The sequence below is a fragment of the Gobius niger genome (assembly GCF_951799975.1).
Source record: "Gobius niger genome assembly, chromosome: 22".
NCBI lineage: Eukaryota > Metazoa > Chordata > Actinopteri > Gobiiformes > Gobiidae > Gobius > Gobius niger.
Window position 1 is genome coordinate 13,176,410 of NC_136873.1, and position 18,730 is coordinate 13,195,139.

General features: G+C 40.3%; 1 protein-coding gene across 1 annotated transcript; it reads left to right on the forward strand.

The window, feature by feature from the left end:
* Positions 1-656: 656 nt before the first annotated feature.
* On the forward strand, positions 657-17,733 carry pip4k2ca (phosphatidylinositol-5-phosphate 4-kinase, type II, gamma a). Its single transcript, XM_079580866.1, has 10 exons — positions 657-867; positions 2,404-2,501; positions 3,809-3,905; positions 5,251-5,397; positions 10,884-11,030; positions 13,434-13,472; positions 13,560-13,673; positions 14,406-14,658; positions 17,324-17,427; positions 17,508-17,733. Exons 1-10 carry the CDS (start codon positions 715-717, stop codon positions 17,586-17,588), a joined length of 1,233 nt encoding a protein of 410 aa, XP_079436992.1. The 5' UTR covers positions 657-714; the 3' UTR covers positions 17,589-17,733.
* Positions 17,734-18,730: the final 997 nt, after the last annotated feature.

An 18,730-nucleotide genomic window follows, 5' to 3' on the forward strand; every position in this document is an offset into this window, starting at 1 on the left:
CCAAAAAAAATCGAATAATTTGACCAAAAAGTGACAAAAAGGCACGAAATTTTGACAAAAATGAGACGACTGCCCAACAAAAAAAGTGATGAAAAAAAATCTGATGATGTGAGAAAAAAGATCAATTTAGTTCTGTAGGTCTTAGCTTTCAAATGAGGCGTTACACTGGCCTACAGGATTTGGGTAAAGCCGAACTGGAGCAAATGCTCTCGGTTCAGGCGGGAGTTAAGAGGTTAAACACATACTTCTCTCAGCCCTATCATAGATCCACATATTGGAATTTGGACTTTTCCAGCGTCTCCGGGAAGTCCCGCCTCCCCAGATCACCTGACGTCCCCCCGCGTGCGTCCCTTTGGCTCGTGTCACCTGTCGATCACGAACCCCCCACGTGGTCCACCATAATAACACGGGGTGGGCTCGAGGGGGCGACGGAGCAGCAGCGCGTTTTTCTACTACGGGTTTATATTAATATTTCACTCTCCCGCGGTTCGACCTTTCACACCGCTCGGTTACGCGTTTCGCTTCGGGATAAAAAAACAAACAAAAGTAACCGGGACTGTCCGACCTTTGAGGAGGAGGAGGAGGAGGAGGAGCGGTGATCCTTATCAGACTTTAGCTGCTCCGCGCGCGGCGTTAGCTCAGACCAGACCAGACCGAGGCTCCAGGAAGAGCAGCCCCAGCGCAGAGACGCACCGCCCCGGCTAACCCGTCGCCATGGCCTCGCTCGGCGCCGCCAGCTCCAGCCCCATGGTGATCCTGGCGCCCAAGACCAAGACGAAAAAGAAGCATTTCGTGCAGCAGAAGGTGAAGGTGTTCCGGGCCAGCGACCCGGTGCTGAGCGTGTTCATGTGGGGCGTCAATCACTCGGTAAGCGGCTAATGCTAGCTTGGAAACTGGATCTATGTAAATACAGCGGGGGACAGTTAGAGACCGTGCGCGCGCGGCTCACACACTTTGCATTTGCGTCGTTTACGTATGATGTGTGTAATACGACTGTTGTTTTCTGTCGGTTGAATAAAAGTCGTTTAAGTAAAGTTTTGCTTCACTGCCAGGCGTTTGTGATTGTGTTAACCTCTTAGCATCCGCCTGAACCAAATGCATTCTGTCCTCTTTGGACATTATATCGGTCTGTGTAACGCCTCATTTGAAAGCTAAGACCCACAAAACTGAGCTTTTTCCTCTTGTTGTTGCTGTGTTGTGTCACCTTTTTTATGTTTTTTTTTTTAGTTTAGAGCTTAGAGTTTTTGTCACATTTTTGCTGTATTTTTGTCATATTTGTGTCACATTTTTGTCACATTTTTGTCACTTTTTGGTTGAATTTTTGTCACTTTTTTCTCGAATTTTTGTCACTTTTTTCTCGAATTTTTGTCACTTTTTTCTCGCATTTTTGTTACTTTTTGGTTGAATTTTGTTACATTTTTCTCGAATTTTTGTCACATTTTTGTTGAATTTTTGTCACATTTTTGTTGAATTTTTGTCATATTTTTGCTGAATTTTTGTCACGTTTTTGCTGAATTTTTGTCACTTTTTTTGTAAAATTTTTGTCACTTTTTTGGTTGAATTTTTGTTACATTTTTCTCGAATTTTTGTCACATTTTTGTTGAATTTTTGTTGAATTTTTGTCACATTTTAATTGAATTTTTGTCACATATTTGTTGAATTTTTGTCACTTTTTTGTTGATTTTTTGTCACATTTTTGTTGAATTTTTGTCATATTTTTGCTGAATTTTTGTCACGTTTTTGCTGAATTTTTGTCACTTTTTTGCTGAGTTTTTGTCACATTTTTGTCACATTTTTAAATATTTTTTTGTCACTTTTTTGTTGAATTTTTGTCACATTTTTAAATATTTTTTGTCACATTTTTGTTGAATTTTTGCTGAATTTTTGTCACATTTTTGCTGAATTTTTGTCACATTTTTGTCACATTTTTGCTGAGTTTTTGTCACATTTTTACTGAATTTGTCACATTTTTTTTATTTTGTCACATTTGGGCGTTTGGGCGAGACGATGAACGTGTGGACATTGGAGGAAAACATTTGTTTTTGTTTGAGCAAAAGGCGGCTCAGTGGCACAGTGGTTAACATGCTTCACAGCGAGAAGGTCCCGGGTTTGATTCCCACCTGGACGGGGCCTTTCTGTGTGGAGTTTGCATGTTCTCCCTGTGTCTGCGTAGGTTTCCTCCTGAGTACTCCGGTATACCACTAAAAACATGTACAATAGGTGAATCCTCCAGCCAGGGGATTCTGACCACCAGCCTGGCTCCACATCTAAAACAGATCTCTTCTGTTTTATGTCCAGTGCATTTCAGGGACACTTGAATAGCACTTCACTTCTTTCTTCACTGTTCCTCTTCTCTTCAGTCGTCAGTTTGTGTATGATGCTGCGCTCTCTTTCCTCTTTCAGATAAACGACCTGACCCAGGTGCCGGTGCCGGTGATGCTGCTGCCCGACGACTTCAAGGCAAACACCAAAATCAAAGTCAACAACCACCTTTTTAACAAGTACGGGACATTATTCTCTTCTGGGTCACACTCGTGTCTTCACTGTGGTCTGTTCACTAAACCACTCACTTCATCAGAATCAGCCTGTGTGATTTTGTGATTGTGATGTTAGATGACAATATGTACAAGCGGCCCGGTCCATGAGCTCATAACTTCGTACCTCCAGTGCCATGAAATAATGCAAGTCTACTTTGCTTCGTGAGATACAGCAGCGTCAGGGCAATAGGGATACGAGAGGCTGCAAAAGTTATGTTGCTCTTGTTTGGTTCTTCTCCTTTCAGCAAAACCCGAGCACTTATCAGTGGCATTATCACAAGAGCTATTTATAAAGATGATTTCCCTTTTGTTTTTACCACATACATGCAGATCTGGTAGTTCAGTGGATCAGACGCACTCACACAAACAAACAAACAAACAAACAAACACCACATTTATTATTGATCATGCTGTTTTTGTAATCTTGTAATAATCTAAATCGCTATTGAATTTCGATGAATTGCTCAGCCCTAGTTGTAGCATTGGCTGTTTTGTTGAAATGCTCTGAGGTCGTTCGTCCCAGTCATGACCAAAGCTGTGGTAAAGGGCAAATAGAAAAGTAATAAATAAAATGTAATGTATTGGTTAACTTCTTAACTCCCACCTGAACGGATCCCATTTTCTCCAGTTTGGCTTTACCCTAATCAAAAAGCTTCTTGGGGAAAAAAGCCACAAAATAACCACAAAAAATGAGAAGAAAACAAGGATGTAAACGCAAGAAAAATGTGACATAAATTCAACAAAAATGTGACAAAAATTCAACAAAAATGTGACAAAAATTCAACAAAAATGTGACAAAAATTCAACAAAAAGTGACAAAAATTCAACAAAAAAGTGACAAAAAATCAACAAATATGTGACAAAAATTCAACAAAAAGTGACAAAAATTCAACAAAAATGTGACAAAAATGCAACAAAAATGTGACAAAAATAAAAAAAAAGTGACAAAAATTCAACAAAAATGTGACAAAAATTCAACGAAAATGTGACAAAAATTCAATAAAAAAATGACAAAAATTCAACAAAAATGGGGGAAAAAAGAAAAAGAAATAAAAACATAAAAAGGTGACGCAACACAGCAACAACACGAGGAAAAAGATCAGTTTTGTGGGTGGACTGGGCGGGTGGTAAGAGGTTAAACATATTGCAAAAGTAGGAACTGATGTAAAAAGATGTAATTGCTATTTTTTTTTGCAGAACTGACTTTCATAGTTCTCCATATTTTCCCATCAGGCTCACTTCCTTCTTCCACTTTTGCATGTCTTTTGCAGAGAGAACCTTCCGGGGCATTTTAAGTTCAAAGAGTACTGTCCGCAGGTGTTCAGGAACCTGAGGGAGCGCTTCGGGATCGAGGACCTGGACTATCAGGTGAACCAATCAATCATTTACCCTCATCTTTATTCATCTCTGGGCCGAGGATTGTCACGTGTCGGTCTACTGTGTCGCAGAACTTCAATTTAGCCAGAAAAGTTGTGTTCTTGCTGTAACGACACATCAGTATAATGCTCTGTACTCGGTAACTTCCTGTTGGTCTATGTATGATAACGACTACTTCCTGTCATGATTATAACATAGATTAAAATACACTTTAGAAGCAGAAAACCTAAATATACGTCCTGCTCGGTGTGTTTCTGACACGGTTAGTTCAGATAGTGATGTTATTTTACCTCTTGGTAGCTTTAAATAAACATTAGCTTTTAGTTTCAAGGTTAATTCAGCTACAGTTGAAAACACAGAAGTCTCCTCTGGTGAAGTATTTACATCCTGAGTAAAGTTTTTCACATATTGTAAGTGATGCCACGTACTGTTTAATATTTATTTCAACAACAAAAAATTGCATCAGTATCACAACAAAGACGTATTGCAACAGGTGAGGTGAGTGGCGCCATCTTGTGTTCATGGCCAGACTGCTGGTTTGACTTAAAGGGGGGGTATTATGCAAAATTGACTTTTTCAAGCTTTCCATCATGTTATTATGTCATTCCCTCATTAAAAACATGCCTGAAGTGTTGCCTTGGCACATTCACGTATTTCTGAGTAATCTGTAAAAACTCTGATGGCGGCCATTTTAGGGATAGGTTTGCCTGAGTCCTCCTAGGAACGCCCCCACCTCCTGGACACGCCTCCGAGCTTTCGCCAGAGGCCTATTTCAAGACATTCACTACAGCCATTTTGAGAGAGCAATTTTATACAAGGCAGTGATTCTAATTGACTGCATTTACAGACCAACAGAAGGTTTGGTCATCATTGTAGTGTGATTTAGACTGGTGCTATGTGATTGAAAAAAGCATAATACCCCCCTCTTTAATCTGACATTTCCCGACAAACCATCACAACAGAAAACACGGCAAAATATCAGAAAGAATAATGATAATTTTCCACGTCGTCTTTCCGCTCTGTGATCAGCCCACACAATCGTATTTCCTTTGAGTTTTCCGTGCGTTCCCATTTTAGTATTTTTGTCACTCCCTAATGATTGACAACAATAGAAATCCCCGCTCACAGGAAATGCTCAGACTGTGCGGAAATGCTCGCACCTCGAAAGTGGGCGGGGCTGAACGTAATGGACAACGAGGCAAAATATCGTGCCCTCTGCCCCTCCCCTTTTGTAAGTGTTGGACATGAGAACTGAAGCTTTCATTGCCCTTTGTGTTGCATATTTTGTACCGGATTGAAATAACCTCTGTCCGCTGTGGTCCGCTGTGGTCCGCAGGTCTCCCTGACCCGCAGTCCACCGGCCAGTGTGGAGGAGCAGGGCGAGGGTCTGCTGCTCAACTCCTACGACAGGACCCTGGTGGTCAAGCAGATCTCCAGTGAAGACGTGGCCGACATGCACAACATCCTCTCAGAGTACCACCAGGTAAACACATCCTCTCAGAGAACCACCAGGTAAACACGCCCTCTCAGAGAACCACCAGGTAAACACGCCCTCTCAGAGAACCACCAGGTAAACACGCCCTCTCAGAGAACCACCAGGTAAACACGCCCTCTCAGAGAACCACCAGGTAAACACGTCCTCTCAGAGAACCACCAGGTAAACACTTCCTCTCAGAGAACCACCAGGTAAACACGCCCTCTCAGAGCACCACCAGGTAAACACGCCCTCTCAGAGCACCACCAGGTAAACACGCCCTCTCAGAGAACCACCAGGTAAACACTTCCTCTCAGAGAACCACCAGGTAAACACGCCCTCTCAGAGAACCACCAGGTAAACACGCCCTCTCAGAGAACCACCAGGTAAACACGCCCTCTCAGAGAACCACCAGGTAAACACGCCCTCTCAGAGAACCACCAGGTAAACACGCCCTCTCAGAGAACCACCAGGTAAACACGCCCTCTCAGAGAACCACCAGGTAAACACGCCCTCTCAGAGAACCACCAGGTAAACACGCCCTCTCAGAGAACCACCAGGTAAACACGTCCTCTCAGAGAACCACCAGGTAAACACTTCCTCTCAGAGAACCACCAGGTAAACACGCCCTCTCAGAGCACCACCAGGTAAACACGCCCTCTCAGAGCACCACCAGGTAAACACGCCCTCTCAGAGAACCACCAGGTAAACACTTCCTCTCAGAGAACCACCAGGTAAACACGCCCTCTCAGAGAACCACCAGGTAAACACGCCCTCTCAGAGAACCACCAGGTAAACACGCCCTCTCAGAGAACCACCAGGTAAACACGCCCTCTCAGAGAACCACCAGGTAAACACGTCCTCTCAGAGCACCACCAGGTAAACACGCCCTCTCAGAGAACCACCAGGTAAACACGCCCTCTCAGAGAACCACCAGGTAAACACTTCCTCTCAGAGAACCACCAGGTAAACACGCCCTCTCAGAGAACCACCAGGTAAACACGCCCTCTCAGAGAACCACCAGGTAAACACTTCCTCTCAGAGAACCACCAGGTAAATAGCGACCAATAATGAATAAAACAGGAAGGCGCTGTGGGAAACCCCTGCATGTGTCCACGGTCCAGGTCCAGTTGACTGAAGATCAATGTTGGCCAACAGGCTGTCAGGAAGCTGAACTCTCTACCTTCCCTGTCACGTGATTGAAAGGCTACATTTGCATACCGACTCCCTGATTGGTCAGATTCGTACTAACGCCTGAAAGACACGTTTTGTAAAGTCCTTAGGGTCCGGGCTAAGCTAAAGTTAGGGTTAGCATTAGGGTCAGATATACGGTTAGTTTGGATTAGTTTAAGCTAGTGGTTCTCAACCTTTTGGAGCCGTGACCCCCATTATAGCAGGTAAAGGGGTTCGTGACCCCCCGCCCGGGTCACACCATGAGAAATAGGAACATTAGCCTACAAAATCTTAAAATAAACACACACAAAAACAAATGGCTGAAATAAAATTCATCAAACTTAGATCAAATAATGGTACTCTGGTAAAATAGCAAACACATGCTACAATAAAACATTAGATTATATGCTAATGAAAATATGTATATTTTATCTAAATGATCTGGCGACCCCCCAAAATTTGTCTCGCGACCCCCAGGTTGAGAACCACTGGTTTAAGCTAGCGTTGTCTTGAGGTTGTGACGTCATGATTGGAGCTCCACTTATCACAGGCTAATGTAAAAAATAACGACAAGGCAGAACTGTGTAAAATAGGGCTGTGCAATTAATGGAAATTCGATTACGATTTCGATTATTACTCTAGACGATCACAAAAATAGCATAATCGAGAACAAACGATTATTAAGGATGCCCTCCCGCTCGTCGGTCCTGCGCGGTTTGTGCGACGCGTCTGATCAGCTGAAACACCAGCGCAGCCTGACAGAACTGTAAATAACATCGTACTAATGTTTTTATACCTAACTCTTGAGATAACGCCACTGTTCAGAGCTCACCTTGTGCTGAAGGAGAACAGCTGTTTTAGAAGCCTCGACATCCTTTGCTCAGACACTGGTTTTGTTTAGTAGAAAAGTCTAAAACTCTTCTTCAGGAGCAGATCAACGGAGCTCAAACAAACTCTTATTACTTCATGCTGCTGAGATGATTGTTTCTGTTCCCTTCGCATTTCACTAAAGGCTCAGGCTTTGGTTTGACATAAAAACATTAGCGCTGTGTGATGATGTCATCAGGCCGCGCCGCTCTGTTGGACAGGTGTGAGGGCTGGCCAGCAGGGGGCAGGTGTCCCTATAGGATTAGTTTAGAAACGTGAGCAAAAAAAAAATGCTTTTATTGTCCAAAGAAAATGTAGTCCATAGTTGTTTTTTAAAATAATAATAAAAATGAATAAATAAAATAACGTTGTTTTTTTTTAAGGCAACAAATAATCATTTGAATAATCGTGATTTCAGTTATTACTAAAATAATCGTGATTATTATTTTTTCTATAATCGAGCAGCCCTAGTGTAAAAGACAATTTCCGTTGATCTTTTTTTACAACATGGAAATTTACACACACATTGTTCTATTACAAATGCAAATATAAATGTTATGCTCGCACACATCTGGTTACAGACAGACAAATGTTTGTGACACAGTAATGTCTCCATACGTTACCCAACGATATAAACTGTCCCCTTAGCGAGTAAGTAATTCAGATTTAGTGAATGAGTAGAACCAGTGTGTGAAAGACATAACAGTCTTTCCTCTGCTGTTCGCGAGGACGCTGGACACCGGCCTAGTTTGGATTATATTTAAGTGGTCTCAGTGGGAGCCGTTTAGAAGGACGACTAAATCAGTCTGAATCCGTTCTATGTCATTGATGAGGGAGTGCACTTTCAGACACACACGAGGTCATTTAGACTGAGCCGTGGGGGCCGGGCCGGCAACAGTTTGGAGAATGTCAAATAAGTACAGAATTAACCACTATCACAGGAGGGGAGGGTGTGGCGTCAAATCTTAGTAGCGACAAAACCCGAAAAATATTTGGCCACAACAGGAAGTAAAGGCTAACGCGTTTCAGCACCATTACACTTTTTTTTTTGTGTGAAATGTGCAGGCTAGCTGATACCATAGACATGCACTAGCCTAGCACTAGCCTAGCGCCACGAAACTCTTCAAACATAAGAACTGCATGACTTACAAAAAAAAATATCTCCAGAAATCAGCAACACTCTGGACAACTAGGAAATGAGGCCCTATGTCAAAAATCCGGAAATATCCCTTTAAGCATTTGTTGACTTTTGAAAATCCCTAAAATGTCTGAGCTTAACCTCTTAACCGAGAGGATCTTTTTCCTCACGTCATCAGATTTTTTTTCCATCATTTTTTTGTTGGGTATTCAACTCATTTTTGCAACTTTTTTGTCATTTTTTCGTCAATTTTTTATCACATTTTTGTCTTTTTTTTGTAATTTTTTTTGTCACATTTTTATCACATTTTTGTCAATTTTTTGTCACATTTTGTCACATTTTTGTCATTTTTTGGTCAATTTTTTGTCATTTTTTGGTCATTTTTTTTCACATATTTGTCATTTTTTTGTCTTTTTTTTATCACATTTTTGTCGGGTTTTTTGTAATTTTTTGGTCATTTTTTGTCATTTTTTTGTATTTTTTTTGTCACATTTTTATCACATTTTTGTCCATTTTTTATCATATTTTTGTCATTTTTTTGTCACATTTTGTCACATTTTTGTCATTTTTTCGTCAATGTTTTGTCAATGTTTTCTCACTTTTTTGTCACATTTTTCCATCATTGTTCCAGTTTTGTTGCTATTTTCACACCTTTTTTCCAGAAGCTTTTGGACTGGGGTAAAGCCAAACTGGAGAAAACGTGCTCGGTTCAGGTGGGAGTTAAGGGGTTAAAGTTCACATTGAAAGTATCCAGACATTTATCAGGGATTTTCCACCCCTTTAAACTGTAGTTATTCTTTGAACCAACTAAGGCGTTGCTCAGGCTAAAATGAACCAAATAAAAAAGCTGTTTATTTACTGGATCCCAGGTTTCAGGCAGGTTCACCTTGACTCTGCTTGTTTAGTCTTATCAACGTCTGGCCTCGCTGGAGTCGGGTTCTTCATTAATCTCTCATTTGAAGCTGAGTAAACGTCTCGGTGGAGAATGTTCAGCCTGTGGTGAGACGGCGGAGGAAGAGCGTGAACGGCCGCTTTGTCCGACGCCGCGTCGGACGTGAAAGAGCGGATTGTTCCGGGAGATCTCATGTTCCGTCGTAGGAGGCGAAAGCTCCCTCTTCGATTTCAAAGTCGTGTCTCTGCGTCAGGATCGAGTCTGACCCTGAGCGGGAGTAATCGCACCTGAACAGGAAGTACAATTGACCCGAATTGTTTGTAAACATTCGGGGCTTAGCTGGAGGCAGGAAGTTAAGATTCCTATCTGTTTCCATTGGAGCTGTTGTCACGGTAACGATAAGCAAATGTTGAACTGTTTTCGGAAATATCAAATGAAGCTTTTTTTTATCGTTCCTGTTGTTCTGGCACCTTAAGCCACAACAGGACCACATTTTTTTGTTGTGGTTTTTCTGGAAAAAAGGTGTGAAAATGGCAACAAAACCGAGACGAAAACAATGATGAAAATGTGAAAAAAGTGAGAAAAAATGGACAAAAAAATTACAAAAAATGGACAAAAATTTGACAAAAAAGTGAGAAAAATTTGACGAAAAATTGAGAAAAAATAGATGAAAAAGTGACAAAAAATGGATAAAAATTTGACAAAAAAGTGAGAAAAATTTGACGAAAAATTGAGAAAAAATGGATGAAAAAGTGACAAAAAATGGACAAAAAAGTGATGAGAATTTGACAAAAAAAATGCGAATAATTTGACGAAAAAGTGAGAAAAAATGTACAAAAAAAGACAAAAATTGACAAAAAAAATGCGAATAGTTTGACGAAAAAGTGACAAAAAATATACAAAAAATTTACAAAAAAATGACAAAAATTTACAAAAATTTGACAAAAAAGGAAGAAAAATGTGACGAAAAATTGAGAAAAAATTGATGAAAAAGTGACAAAAAATGGACAAAAAAGTGAGAGAAATTTGACCAAAAAAATGCGAATAATTTGACGAAAAAGTGACAAAAAAGTCATGAAAATTTGACAAAAATGAGATGACTCCCCAACAAAAAAAGTGATGAAAAGAAAAATTTGATGTGAGGAAAAAGATCAATTTAGTTTTGTAGATCTTGGCTTTCAAATGAGGCGTTACACTGGCCTACAGGATTTGGGTAAGAGGAGAGCTTTCCTCGCCCATTGGTCGTACAGTGAGACGGGGTCACGGTTTTACAATCCCCACGTCTTGCAGTGTGACCTAATGTGATCTAAAACTCTTAAAAGACAAAAGTAGATGACCTGGGTACCACCTGAGGAAGCCCAAGAATCACATCCATGTTTTTAGATCCACTTCTCTTACCATGTTGTTGTTGTTGTTTTTCGACAGCACATCGTGAAGTGCCACGGGAGCACGCTGCTGCCCCAGTTCTTGGGCATGTACCGCGTGTCCGTGGACAGCGAGGAGACCTACCTCATCGTCATGAGGAACATGTTCAGCCACAGACTGGTCCTGCACCGCAAATACGACCTCAAGGTACCACCGCCGTGCAGCTCGGATAGAGAAGACTTTGACTCTAAGGGTTATTATTGTAGCTGTTGAGTCTTTGCCCAAGGCCTCACAATGACCTCTTAACTCCCACCTGAACCGAGAGGATCTTTTTCCTCATCAGATTTTTTTTCCATCATTTTTTTGTTGGGTATTCAACTCATTTTTGTAACTTTTTTGTCATTTTTTCGTCAATTTTTTCACATTTTTGTCACATTTTTGTCAATTTTTTTATCATATTTTTGTCATTTTTTGGTCCCATTTTTGTCATTTTTTGGTCATTTTTTTCCACATATTTGTCATTTTTTCGTCAATTTTTTATCACATTTTTGTCGTTTTTTTTGTAATTTTTTGCAATTTTTTTGTATTTTTTTTGTCACATTTTGTCACATTTTTATCATGTTTTTGTAGTTTTTTGGTCCCATTTTTGTCATTTTTTGGTCATTTTTTTCCACATATTTGTCATTTTTTCGTCAATTTTTTATCACATTTTTGTCGGTTTTTTTGTAATTTTTTGCAATTTTTTTGTATTTTTTTTGTCACATTTTGTCACATTTTTATCATATTTTTGTAGTTTTTTGGTCCCATTTTTGTCATTTTTTGGTCATTTTTTTCCACATATTTGTCATTTTTTCGTCCATTTTTTAATCACATTTTTGTCGTTTTTTTTGTAATTTTTTGTAATTTTTTTTGTATTTTTTTGGTCACATTTTTATCATATTTTTGTCGTTTTTTGGTCCCATTTTTGTAATTTTTTGGTCATTTTTTTATCACATTTTTGTCGTTTTTTGGTAATTTTTTGTAATTTTTTTGTATTTTTTTGGTCACATTTTTATCATATTTTTGTCATTTTTTTGTCACATTTTGTCACATTTTTGTCATTTTTTCGTCCATTTTTTGTCAATGTTTTCTCACTTTTTTTGTCACATTTTTCCATCATTGTTCCAGTTTTGTTGCTATTTTCACAGCTTTTTTTCCAGAAGCTTTTGGACTGGGGTAAAGCCAAACTGGAGAAAATGTGCTCGGTTCAGGTGGGAATTAAGGGGTTAAAGTTCACATTGAAAGTTTCCAAACATTTATCAGGACTTTTCCGCCCCTTTAAACTGTAATTATTCTTTGAACCAATCTGCTCAGGCTAAAATTAACGGCCTCACAGGCCTCACAATTATCTGTAAAAACACATTTACTTCACTGCATCTAAAGCCAATCGCACATTTAATCGGTCATTCTCTACAAACATGCTCATTATTAATTGCATAAAATAATCTTCCATCCTATGTAATTGAGCGGAAGAACAAAGGAGATCATCTTTTATTATGCGCCCACATTACAGGATGTTCTGAAGTACGCGTTAGTCATAAAAAATAAGTCACTTTATACTTTTGCTTCAGGTAAAGAGTTTCTAACGTGCTCCGGAGTTTCTTTCCGTGACTTTCCTGTCTTTTCAGTTATTCAGAGAGTCAAAATTTTCCCAATTATTACTTTTTTCCACTCAGCGAGCACCGAGGTCCTCCGTTAACCTAGGGCTGCTCGATTATTGAAAAAATAATAATCACGATTATTTTTGTCATAATTGAAATCACGATTATTCAAACGATTATTTGTTTCCTTTAAAAAAATCCATCAAAAACGTGACAAAAATCCATCAAAAAAGTGACAAAAATCCATCAAAAAAGTGACAAAAATCTATAAAAAAGTGACAAAAATCCAGCAAAAAATGACAAAAATCCAGCACAAAAGTGACAAAAATCCATTTTTAAAAAATGACAAAAATCCAGCAAAAATAGTGACAAAAATCCATTAAAAATTGACTAAAATCCAGCAAAAATAGTGACAAAAATCCATTAAAAAATGACAAAAATCCAGCAAAAATAGTGACAAAAATCCATCAAAAAAGTGACAAAAATCCATAAAAAAGTGACAAAAATCCAGCACAAAAGTGACAAAAATCCAGCACAAAAGTGACAAAAATCCAGCAAAAAAAGTGACAAAAATCCATTAAAAATTGACAAAAATCCAGCAAAAATAGTGACAAAAATCCAGCAGAAAAAAGACAAAAATCCAGCAAAAATAGTGACAAAAATTAAAAATTAGAAAAAAAAAGTGGAAAAAAAAATTGAAAATAAAGAAAATTTGAAAAATAAAAAATAAATCTCAAAAAAAAATTATAATCGATTTTTTGCGATTATGCTAATTTTGTAATCGTTTACTGTTGTAATCGAAATCGTAATCGAATTTCGATTAATTGCACAGCCCTACGTTAACCATACTTCCGTTTTCTATGGTTACCAAACTAAAAGCTCCATACCATAATAATAAACCTTATACCATAGCTGTAATCAAAATATGGATGGATCTACTCCTTTTTGTTCAATATAACTTGTTTTCCAGGGCTCGCTCGTGTCTCGAGAAGCGAGTGACAAAGAAAGGGTAAGAGTCTCTGTTTGTAAAAGTACTTTCCTGCAGTGAATTCCTTTTTCTTTTTTTCTTTTTTAAACCGTCTCGTTTGCGTTTCAGGGGAAAGACCTGCCGACGTTCAAGGACATGGACTTCAGGAACAACATGCAGAAGGTTTATGTGACGGAGGAGGAGAAGGAGAAGCTCATGGAGAAGCTCAACCGAGACGTGGAGGTAAACGGCACATCCGCACCACACGAGGGCAGCACCGCCTCGCCCTCTGCCGGAGAGACGTGAGGAAAATGCAGTGGTTTGAGTGGTTAACCCCTTAACCCCCGCCTGAACAGAGCACATTCTCTCCAGTTTGGCTTTACGCTAATCTAAAAGCTTCTGGAAAAGTGTCAAAATAACGAGGATGAAACGAGACTTTGGGAAAGAGTGTCTCTACACAGCTCCTCAGGGCCACAGTGCCTTCTCAGGGGCAGACTGGCCATTTGTCCATTCTGGAAGAGCACAGAAGGGCCACTGGCTCGAGGGCCACCGGTCCCGCCTCAACCGAGCTTTACCCAAATCTAAAAGCTAAAAAGAAAAGCATCAAAATAGTGAGAAAAAGAGGATGAAAAGTCAACAAAAACATGAGAAAAATACAGACAAAAAATGATAGAAAAAATAAAAAAACATAAAAAATATGACAAAAATGTGGCGACGTGACGAAAAGTTTCCATAACTTTTGTCAGTCTTAGCCCAGCATAAAAAAAACATGAATCTAAAAAGAAATTTTGACTTGCGGCTGCCTTTATAAACCCTGCTTTCACAACATTTGTCCCAGTAAACGATTTTTCCCTCAACTCTGCTGTGTTTTCACTGGCTCCCTGCTCAACCAAAGCCGTTCATTAACAAAACATTTCTCAAAGAGCACCTCGTTGGTCTCCGGGCGTAACCGCATGAGTGTCTCGTTTGTGTCAGTTCCTGGTGAAGCTGAAGATCATGGACTACAGTCTGCTCCTGGGGATCCACGACATCGGCCGGGCGGAGCGCGAGGAGGAGGAGGCGGAGGAGGCGCCGCAGGAGGAGGAGCAGGAGGGGGAGAACGGCGCCACGGTGGGCTCCTACGGGAACTCGCCGGAGGGCATCGCGGGCTACATGTCGTCCTGCAAACCGCTGGGGCCCGGGGAGTTCGACCCCTACGTGGACGTGTACGCCATGAAGAGCTGCGCAGGTACAGACAGAAGGATGTGCTGCTGATCGTCTCTCCCGAGTGCCCAGATTAACCAAAGGAGAAGCTAAAGTAATAATTAGAATGAGCAGTGAACAGGACTAAGCTAGGACTAAATTAGATCAAATCGGGTCCAAACTCAGACTAAACCAGGACCAGTGTTAATTTCGTCGACTAAAATATTTAGTCTTAATTTTAGTCAAAGTGTTATTTTTGTGACTAAAATTGGACTAAAACTAAATGAAAAGTTTCTCATGAGACTAAAACTATGACTAAAATGTCCAGATATTTGAGTCGACTAAAATAAGACTAAATAAAAATGAAAAGGAGAGACTAAAATCATCCAAACTTCTATTGAACCTCATATCATTTAAATTCACTGTCAAATGAACAGGTCTGAGCTTTATTCATGTGGAGCAGCTCCATTAAGTCGAGGACCTGATTAAATATGATTATTATAAATATTTTAAATGCAAAGTCGACTAAATTAGTCTTAAATTTAGTCGACTAAATTGACATGCAATTTTAGTCGACTAAAACTAGACTAAAATTAAACTACATTTTAGTCAAAAGACTAAGACTAAAACTAAAATAAAATATGTTGTCAAAATTAACACTGACCAGGACTAAACTAGGACTCAGTGGTGAGTAAATGGAGAAGCTGTTAAAAGTCTACATTAGTTTGTGTAAATTATATCCTGTGGGTAATGGGTGCTGTTTAGCCAAAATATATTTATATTGAATAAAATGAATGCGTTCGCGATCTAGAATGTGATGTCATAACGTCAGGTGGAGAGAGGCCCGTTAAGTTTTTTTTATACTTTTTTATACTATTAATTTATCCTCTGCATTTGACACTTCTTCAATGTTGCTGGGGCGACCTGTAGGAGCAGTGAGCTGCCAGCGTGAGCCGGTGTCACGTCGAGATGCACTTCTTTGTCAGGCTGCACTGACAGTATCAACGCGCACGTGCACATGTCTTTGTCTCTCATTCAAAACGAGTTATTAATAGCTGGTAAACTTTGTCTTGCATAATATTACGTAACTAAAGAGCAGACGACTCTTTCCTCAGCAGCTTTTATGACATTTAAACGGTCATGCTTTCTGATTATTGACACAACTTGTACTTTTTTTTGTTTTTAAAGCCTATATTTTCAACAGACCGATATTTAAAGGCAAATTGTTTTAGCAGCTACGTCATTTACTAATTACATGTAGAGTAGACAGCCTAATTCGACAGTAAAATTTACGAAATCATGTTGTTGAAAAAGCGGAACTCAATGGCTGAATGTAAAATGACTCTATAGTTCTGCACATGCGCAGCAACGAGAAGTAGTGCAACTCGACAAGCCGTCTGTTTCGATTGTCCACCGGCGCTCGGGGACCATCTCCATGATGTGGAGCTTATGGTCAGAAACACTTCACTGGATTGTACATGTTTTTAGTGGTAGGGGAAACCGGAGTGCCCGGAGGAAACCTACACAGACAGGGGTAGAACATGCAAACTCACACAGAAAGGCCCCGTCCAGGTGGGAATCGAACCTGGACCTTCTAGCTGTAGAGCACGAGCGCTAGTGATGCGCGGGTCAGGGTTTTTTTCAACCCGCAGGTCCCGCATTTGGAGCAGGTTCTAACCCGACCCAGCCCCCCCCCCCCGCAACGTTGTTCTATTTTTACAGCCCGCACCCGCAACCATTAGATATTACGCGTTATAAATATGATCCGTATGAACAGTACCGGCGTGTCAGCCCCTCGTGCTCTCTCCCTCCGAAGAGCGCTGGGCAAGAGGGAGAGAGGAAGAGAGCAGAGGTCGGCTTAATGCGAAGTCACACACAGTCGCACATACGGTGGAAAACAGGAGACATGAGCGCCACAAAAGCGTTCTCTGGATCACAAGCTGCAAAACGCTGCTTGTTTTATGAGAATCCGGCGTATATTTACGCCAAAAACCTGCTGTAAAGACGACGGAATAAGTTGTGACTGAATTGAATGAATGTGCGTACGGAGGTATAGAGTGCCCGCGACCGGCATTTTTTGACCCGCCCCAACCCGCCCCGCGATCAAAGGAGAATATCACGACCCGAACCGAACTGCGGCTAGACCGTGGGGTCCGCGGTGGAACCCGCAACCCGCGCATCACTAACGAGCGCTAACTGCTGTGCTACCGCGCCGCACACATGCGTCTGGGGATGGGCCCTTGTTCTTTTCCCGGCCCCACCAAATTGTTAGCTCTAAAGCATATAGGACTTAAGTTTTGTTGGACCTGGAAGTAGAGCGATGACATCACCGCTTGACAATCAAACAGATTACAATCAATTTGCATTATTTTCAAAGCAAAGTAATTATTATTTGGTTTATATTGGCTAAAATGAAAAACATAAAAACAGATTAGTGTGTAAGTCAATTGATCAATCTTTGCTTTGCTGTAAAAATAAGCAAAAATGTGCTTCACAAACATTACTAACCCTAAAGTGATGTGTATAATTTGCTTTCTCAAGGCGGCTTGAGCAAGAAAACAAACCCCCTTAAGCTTGATTACTTATACATTCCTCTCACTCTCTCCTCATTGTGCAATCTCAGAGACTCACTTTAACTGGATGTCGAATTACAGCTTCAACTCAAAAATCTCCATTAAACTTTTCTCTTGTGTGATATTGTGTTTGTGCAGGAGCTCCTCAGAGGGAGATTTACTTCATGGGTCTGATCGACGTTCTCACTCAGTACGACACGAAGAAGAAGGCGGCGCACGCGGCGAAAACCGTCAAACACGGAGTAAGTACAAAAACAAACACGTTTCATTCGGACATTTGTGTATTTTTTCCTGTTTTCCTGACTGTTCTCCTCTGGTGCAGGCCGGTGCGGAGATCTCCACGGTCCACCCCGAGCAGTACGCCAAACGCTTCCGGGACTTCATTTCAAACATTTTCGCCTGAACCCGAGCGACCGACGCTGCCAATAACGCCCCAGTCCTCCTGTAGAGAAACGAATAACGAAAACACTGGAACGCTCTGCAAAAAACAAACGTCTACATGAGTTAACATGAGTAGTTTTGAGCCAAGATCCTTCCTAGATTTAAGAACATTTCACTGGTGATTCATGACTGAAGGCGAGACGCTGCAGGTGAAACATTTACGTCTAAACATCCTAGATTTAATGTCAAAGTACACAAAAAAAGACAGGAAGTATCTCCAATATTCCGCTGCAACGGCCCTTTAACCCCACGCTCATTCATTCACAAATACTGACACTGTAATCCAAATATGGTCATTTCCTTTGTGGGAGACAGCAGCGGCTAAAGACCGGAGAAATATACACTAGAGATGCACCGATCCAACTTTATTGCTTCCGATATCGATACTGGGGATTTGAGTTTCTGCCGATATCCGATATTAACCGATACCAAGAGATTTTCTTAAAAGGTAGTTGGTCCTCTTTTTTTCCATTGTGAGATCAATAAAGTCTCATTTTTTGGTTATCTAATCCAATCCACAAGTGTTTCCAAAGTGCTGCACATAATATCGGCCGTATAGGAAGAAAAAATAAATAAATCTAATAAGATCAAATGAAACCAAATTAGTCATTTAACTAAAAAGATAAAATAACAAAATCAGGAATCAGGACCACTATTAACAAACTGTATTTATCTATTATCTATTTATCTGTTAAAGCACTAAGTAACTCTTGCCCCTAGAGGCCATAAGCGCCACTGCAGGTGTCGTAGCATGTTTTTTTTAACTCATTAATTGTCCGTGAGAGTAAATCCTACGCTGACAGAAAAGGCGAAGGGACAGAGGGATATTATACATCCAATTACACAATGGAAATCATTTTTTTCACTCAAACTTGGCTGTAAATACTGTTTAAGTGACGCTAGCCCACAGTTAGCTGTGTTAGCTTCTTCTTTGTGATTCCATTAGTGTGTATTGGTGACTCCGACCCGGTGGCAGCAAAGTTTCAATTGTGGTTTTTTGGCCAGAGACACCGGGGGAGATGAAAGACCCTCCAATCATCCCATAAACACTTGTTTTAAAGGATTTAATAAGGTAAACAAGTTACTTAGCACTGCTTTAACAAA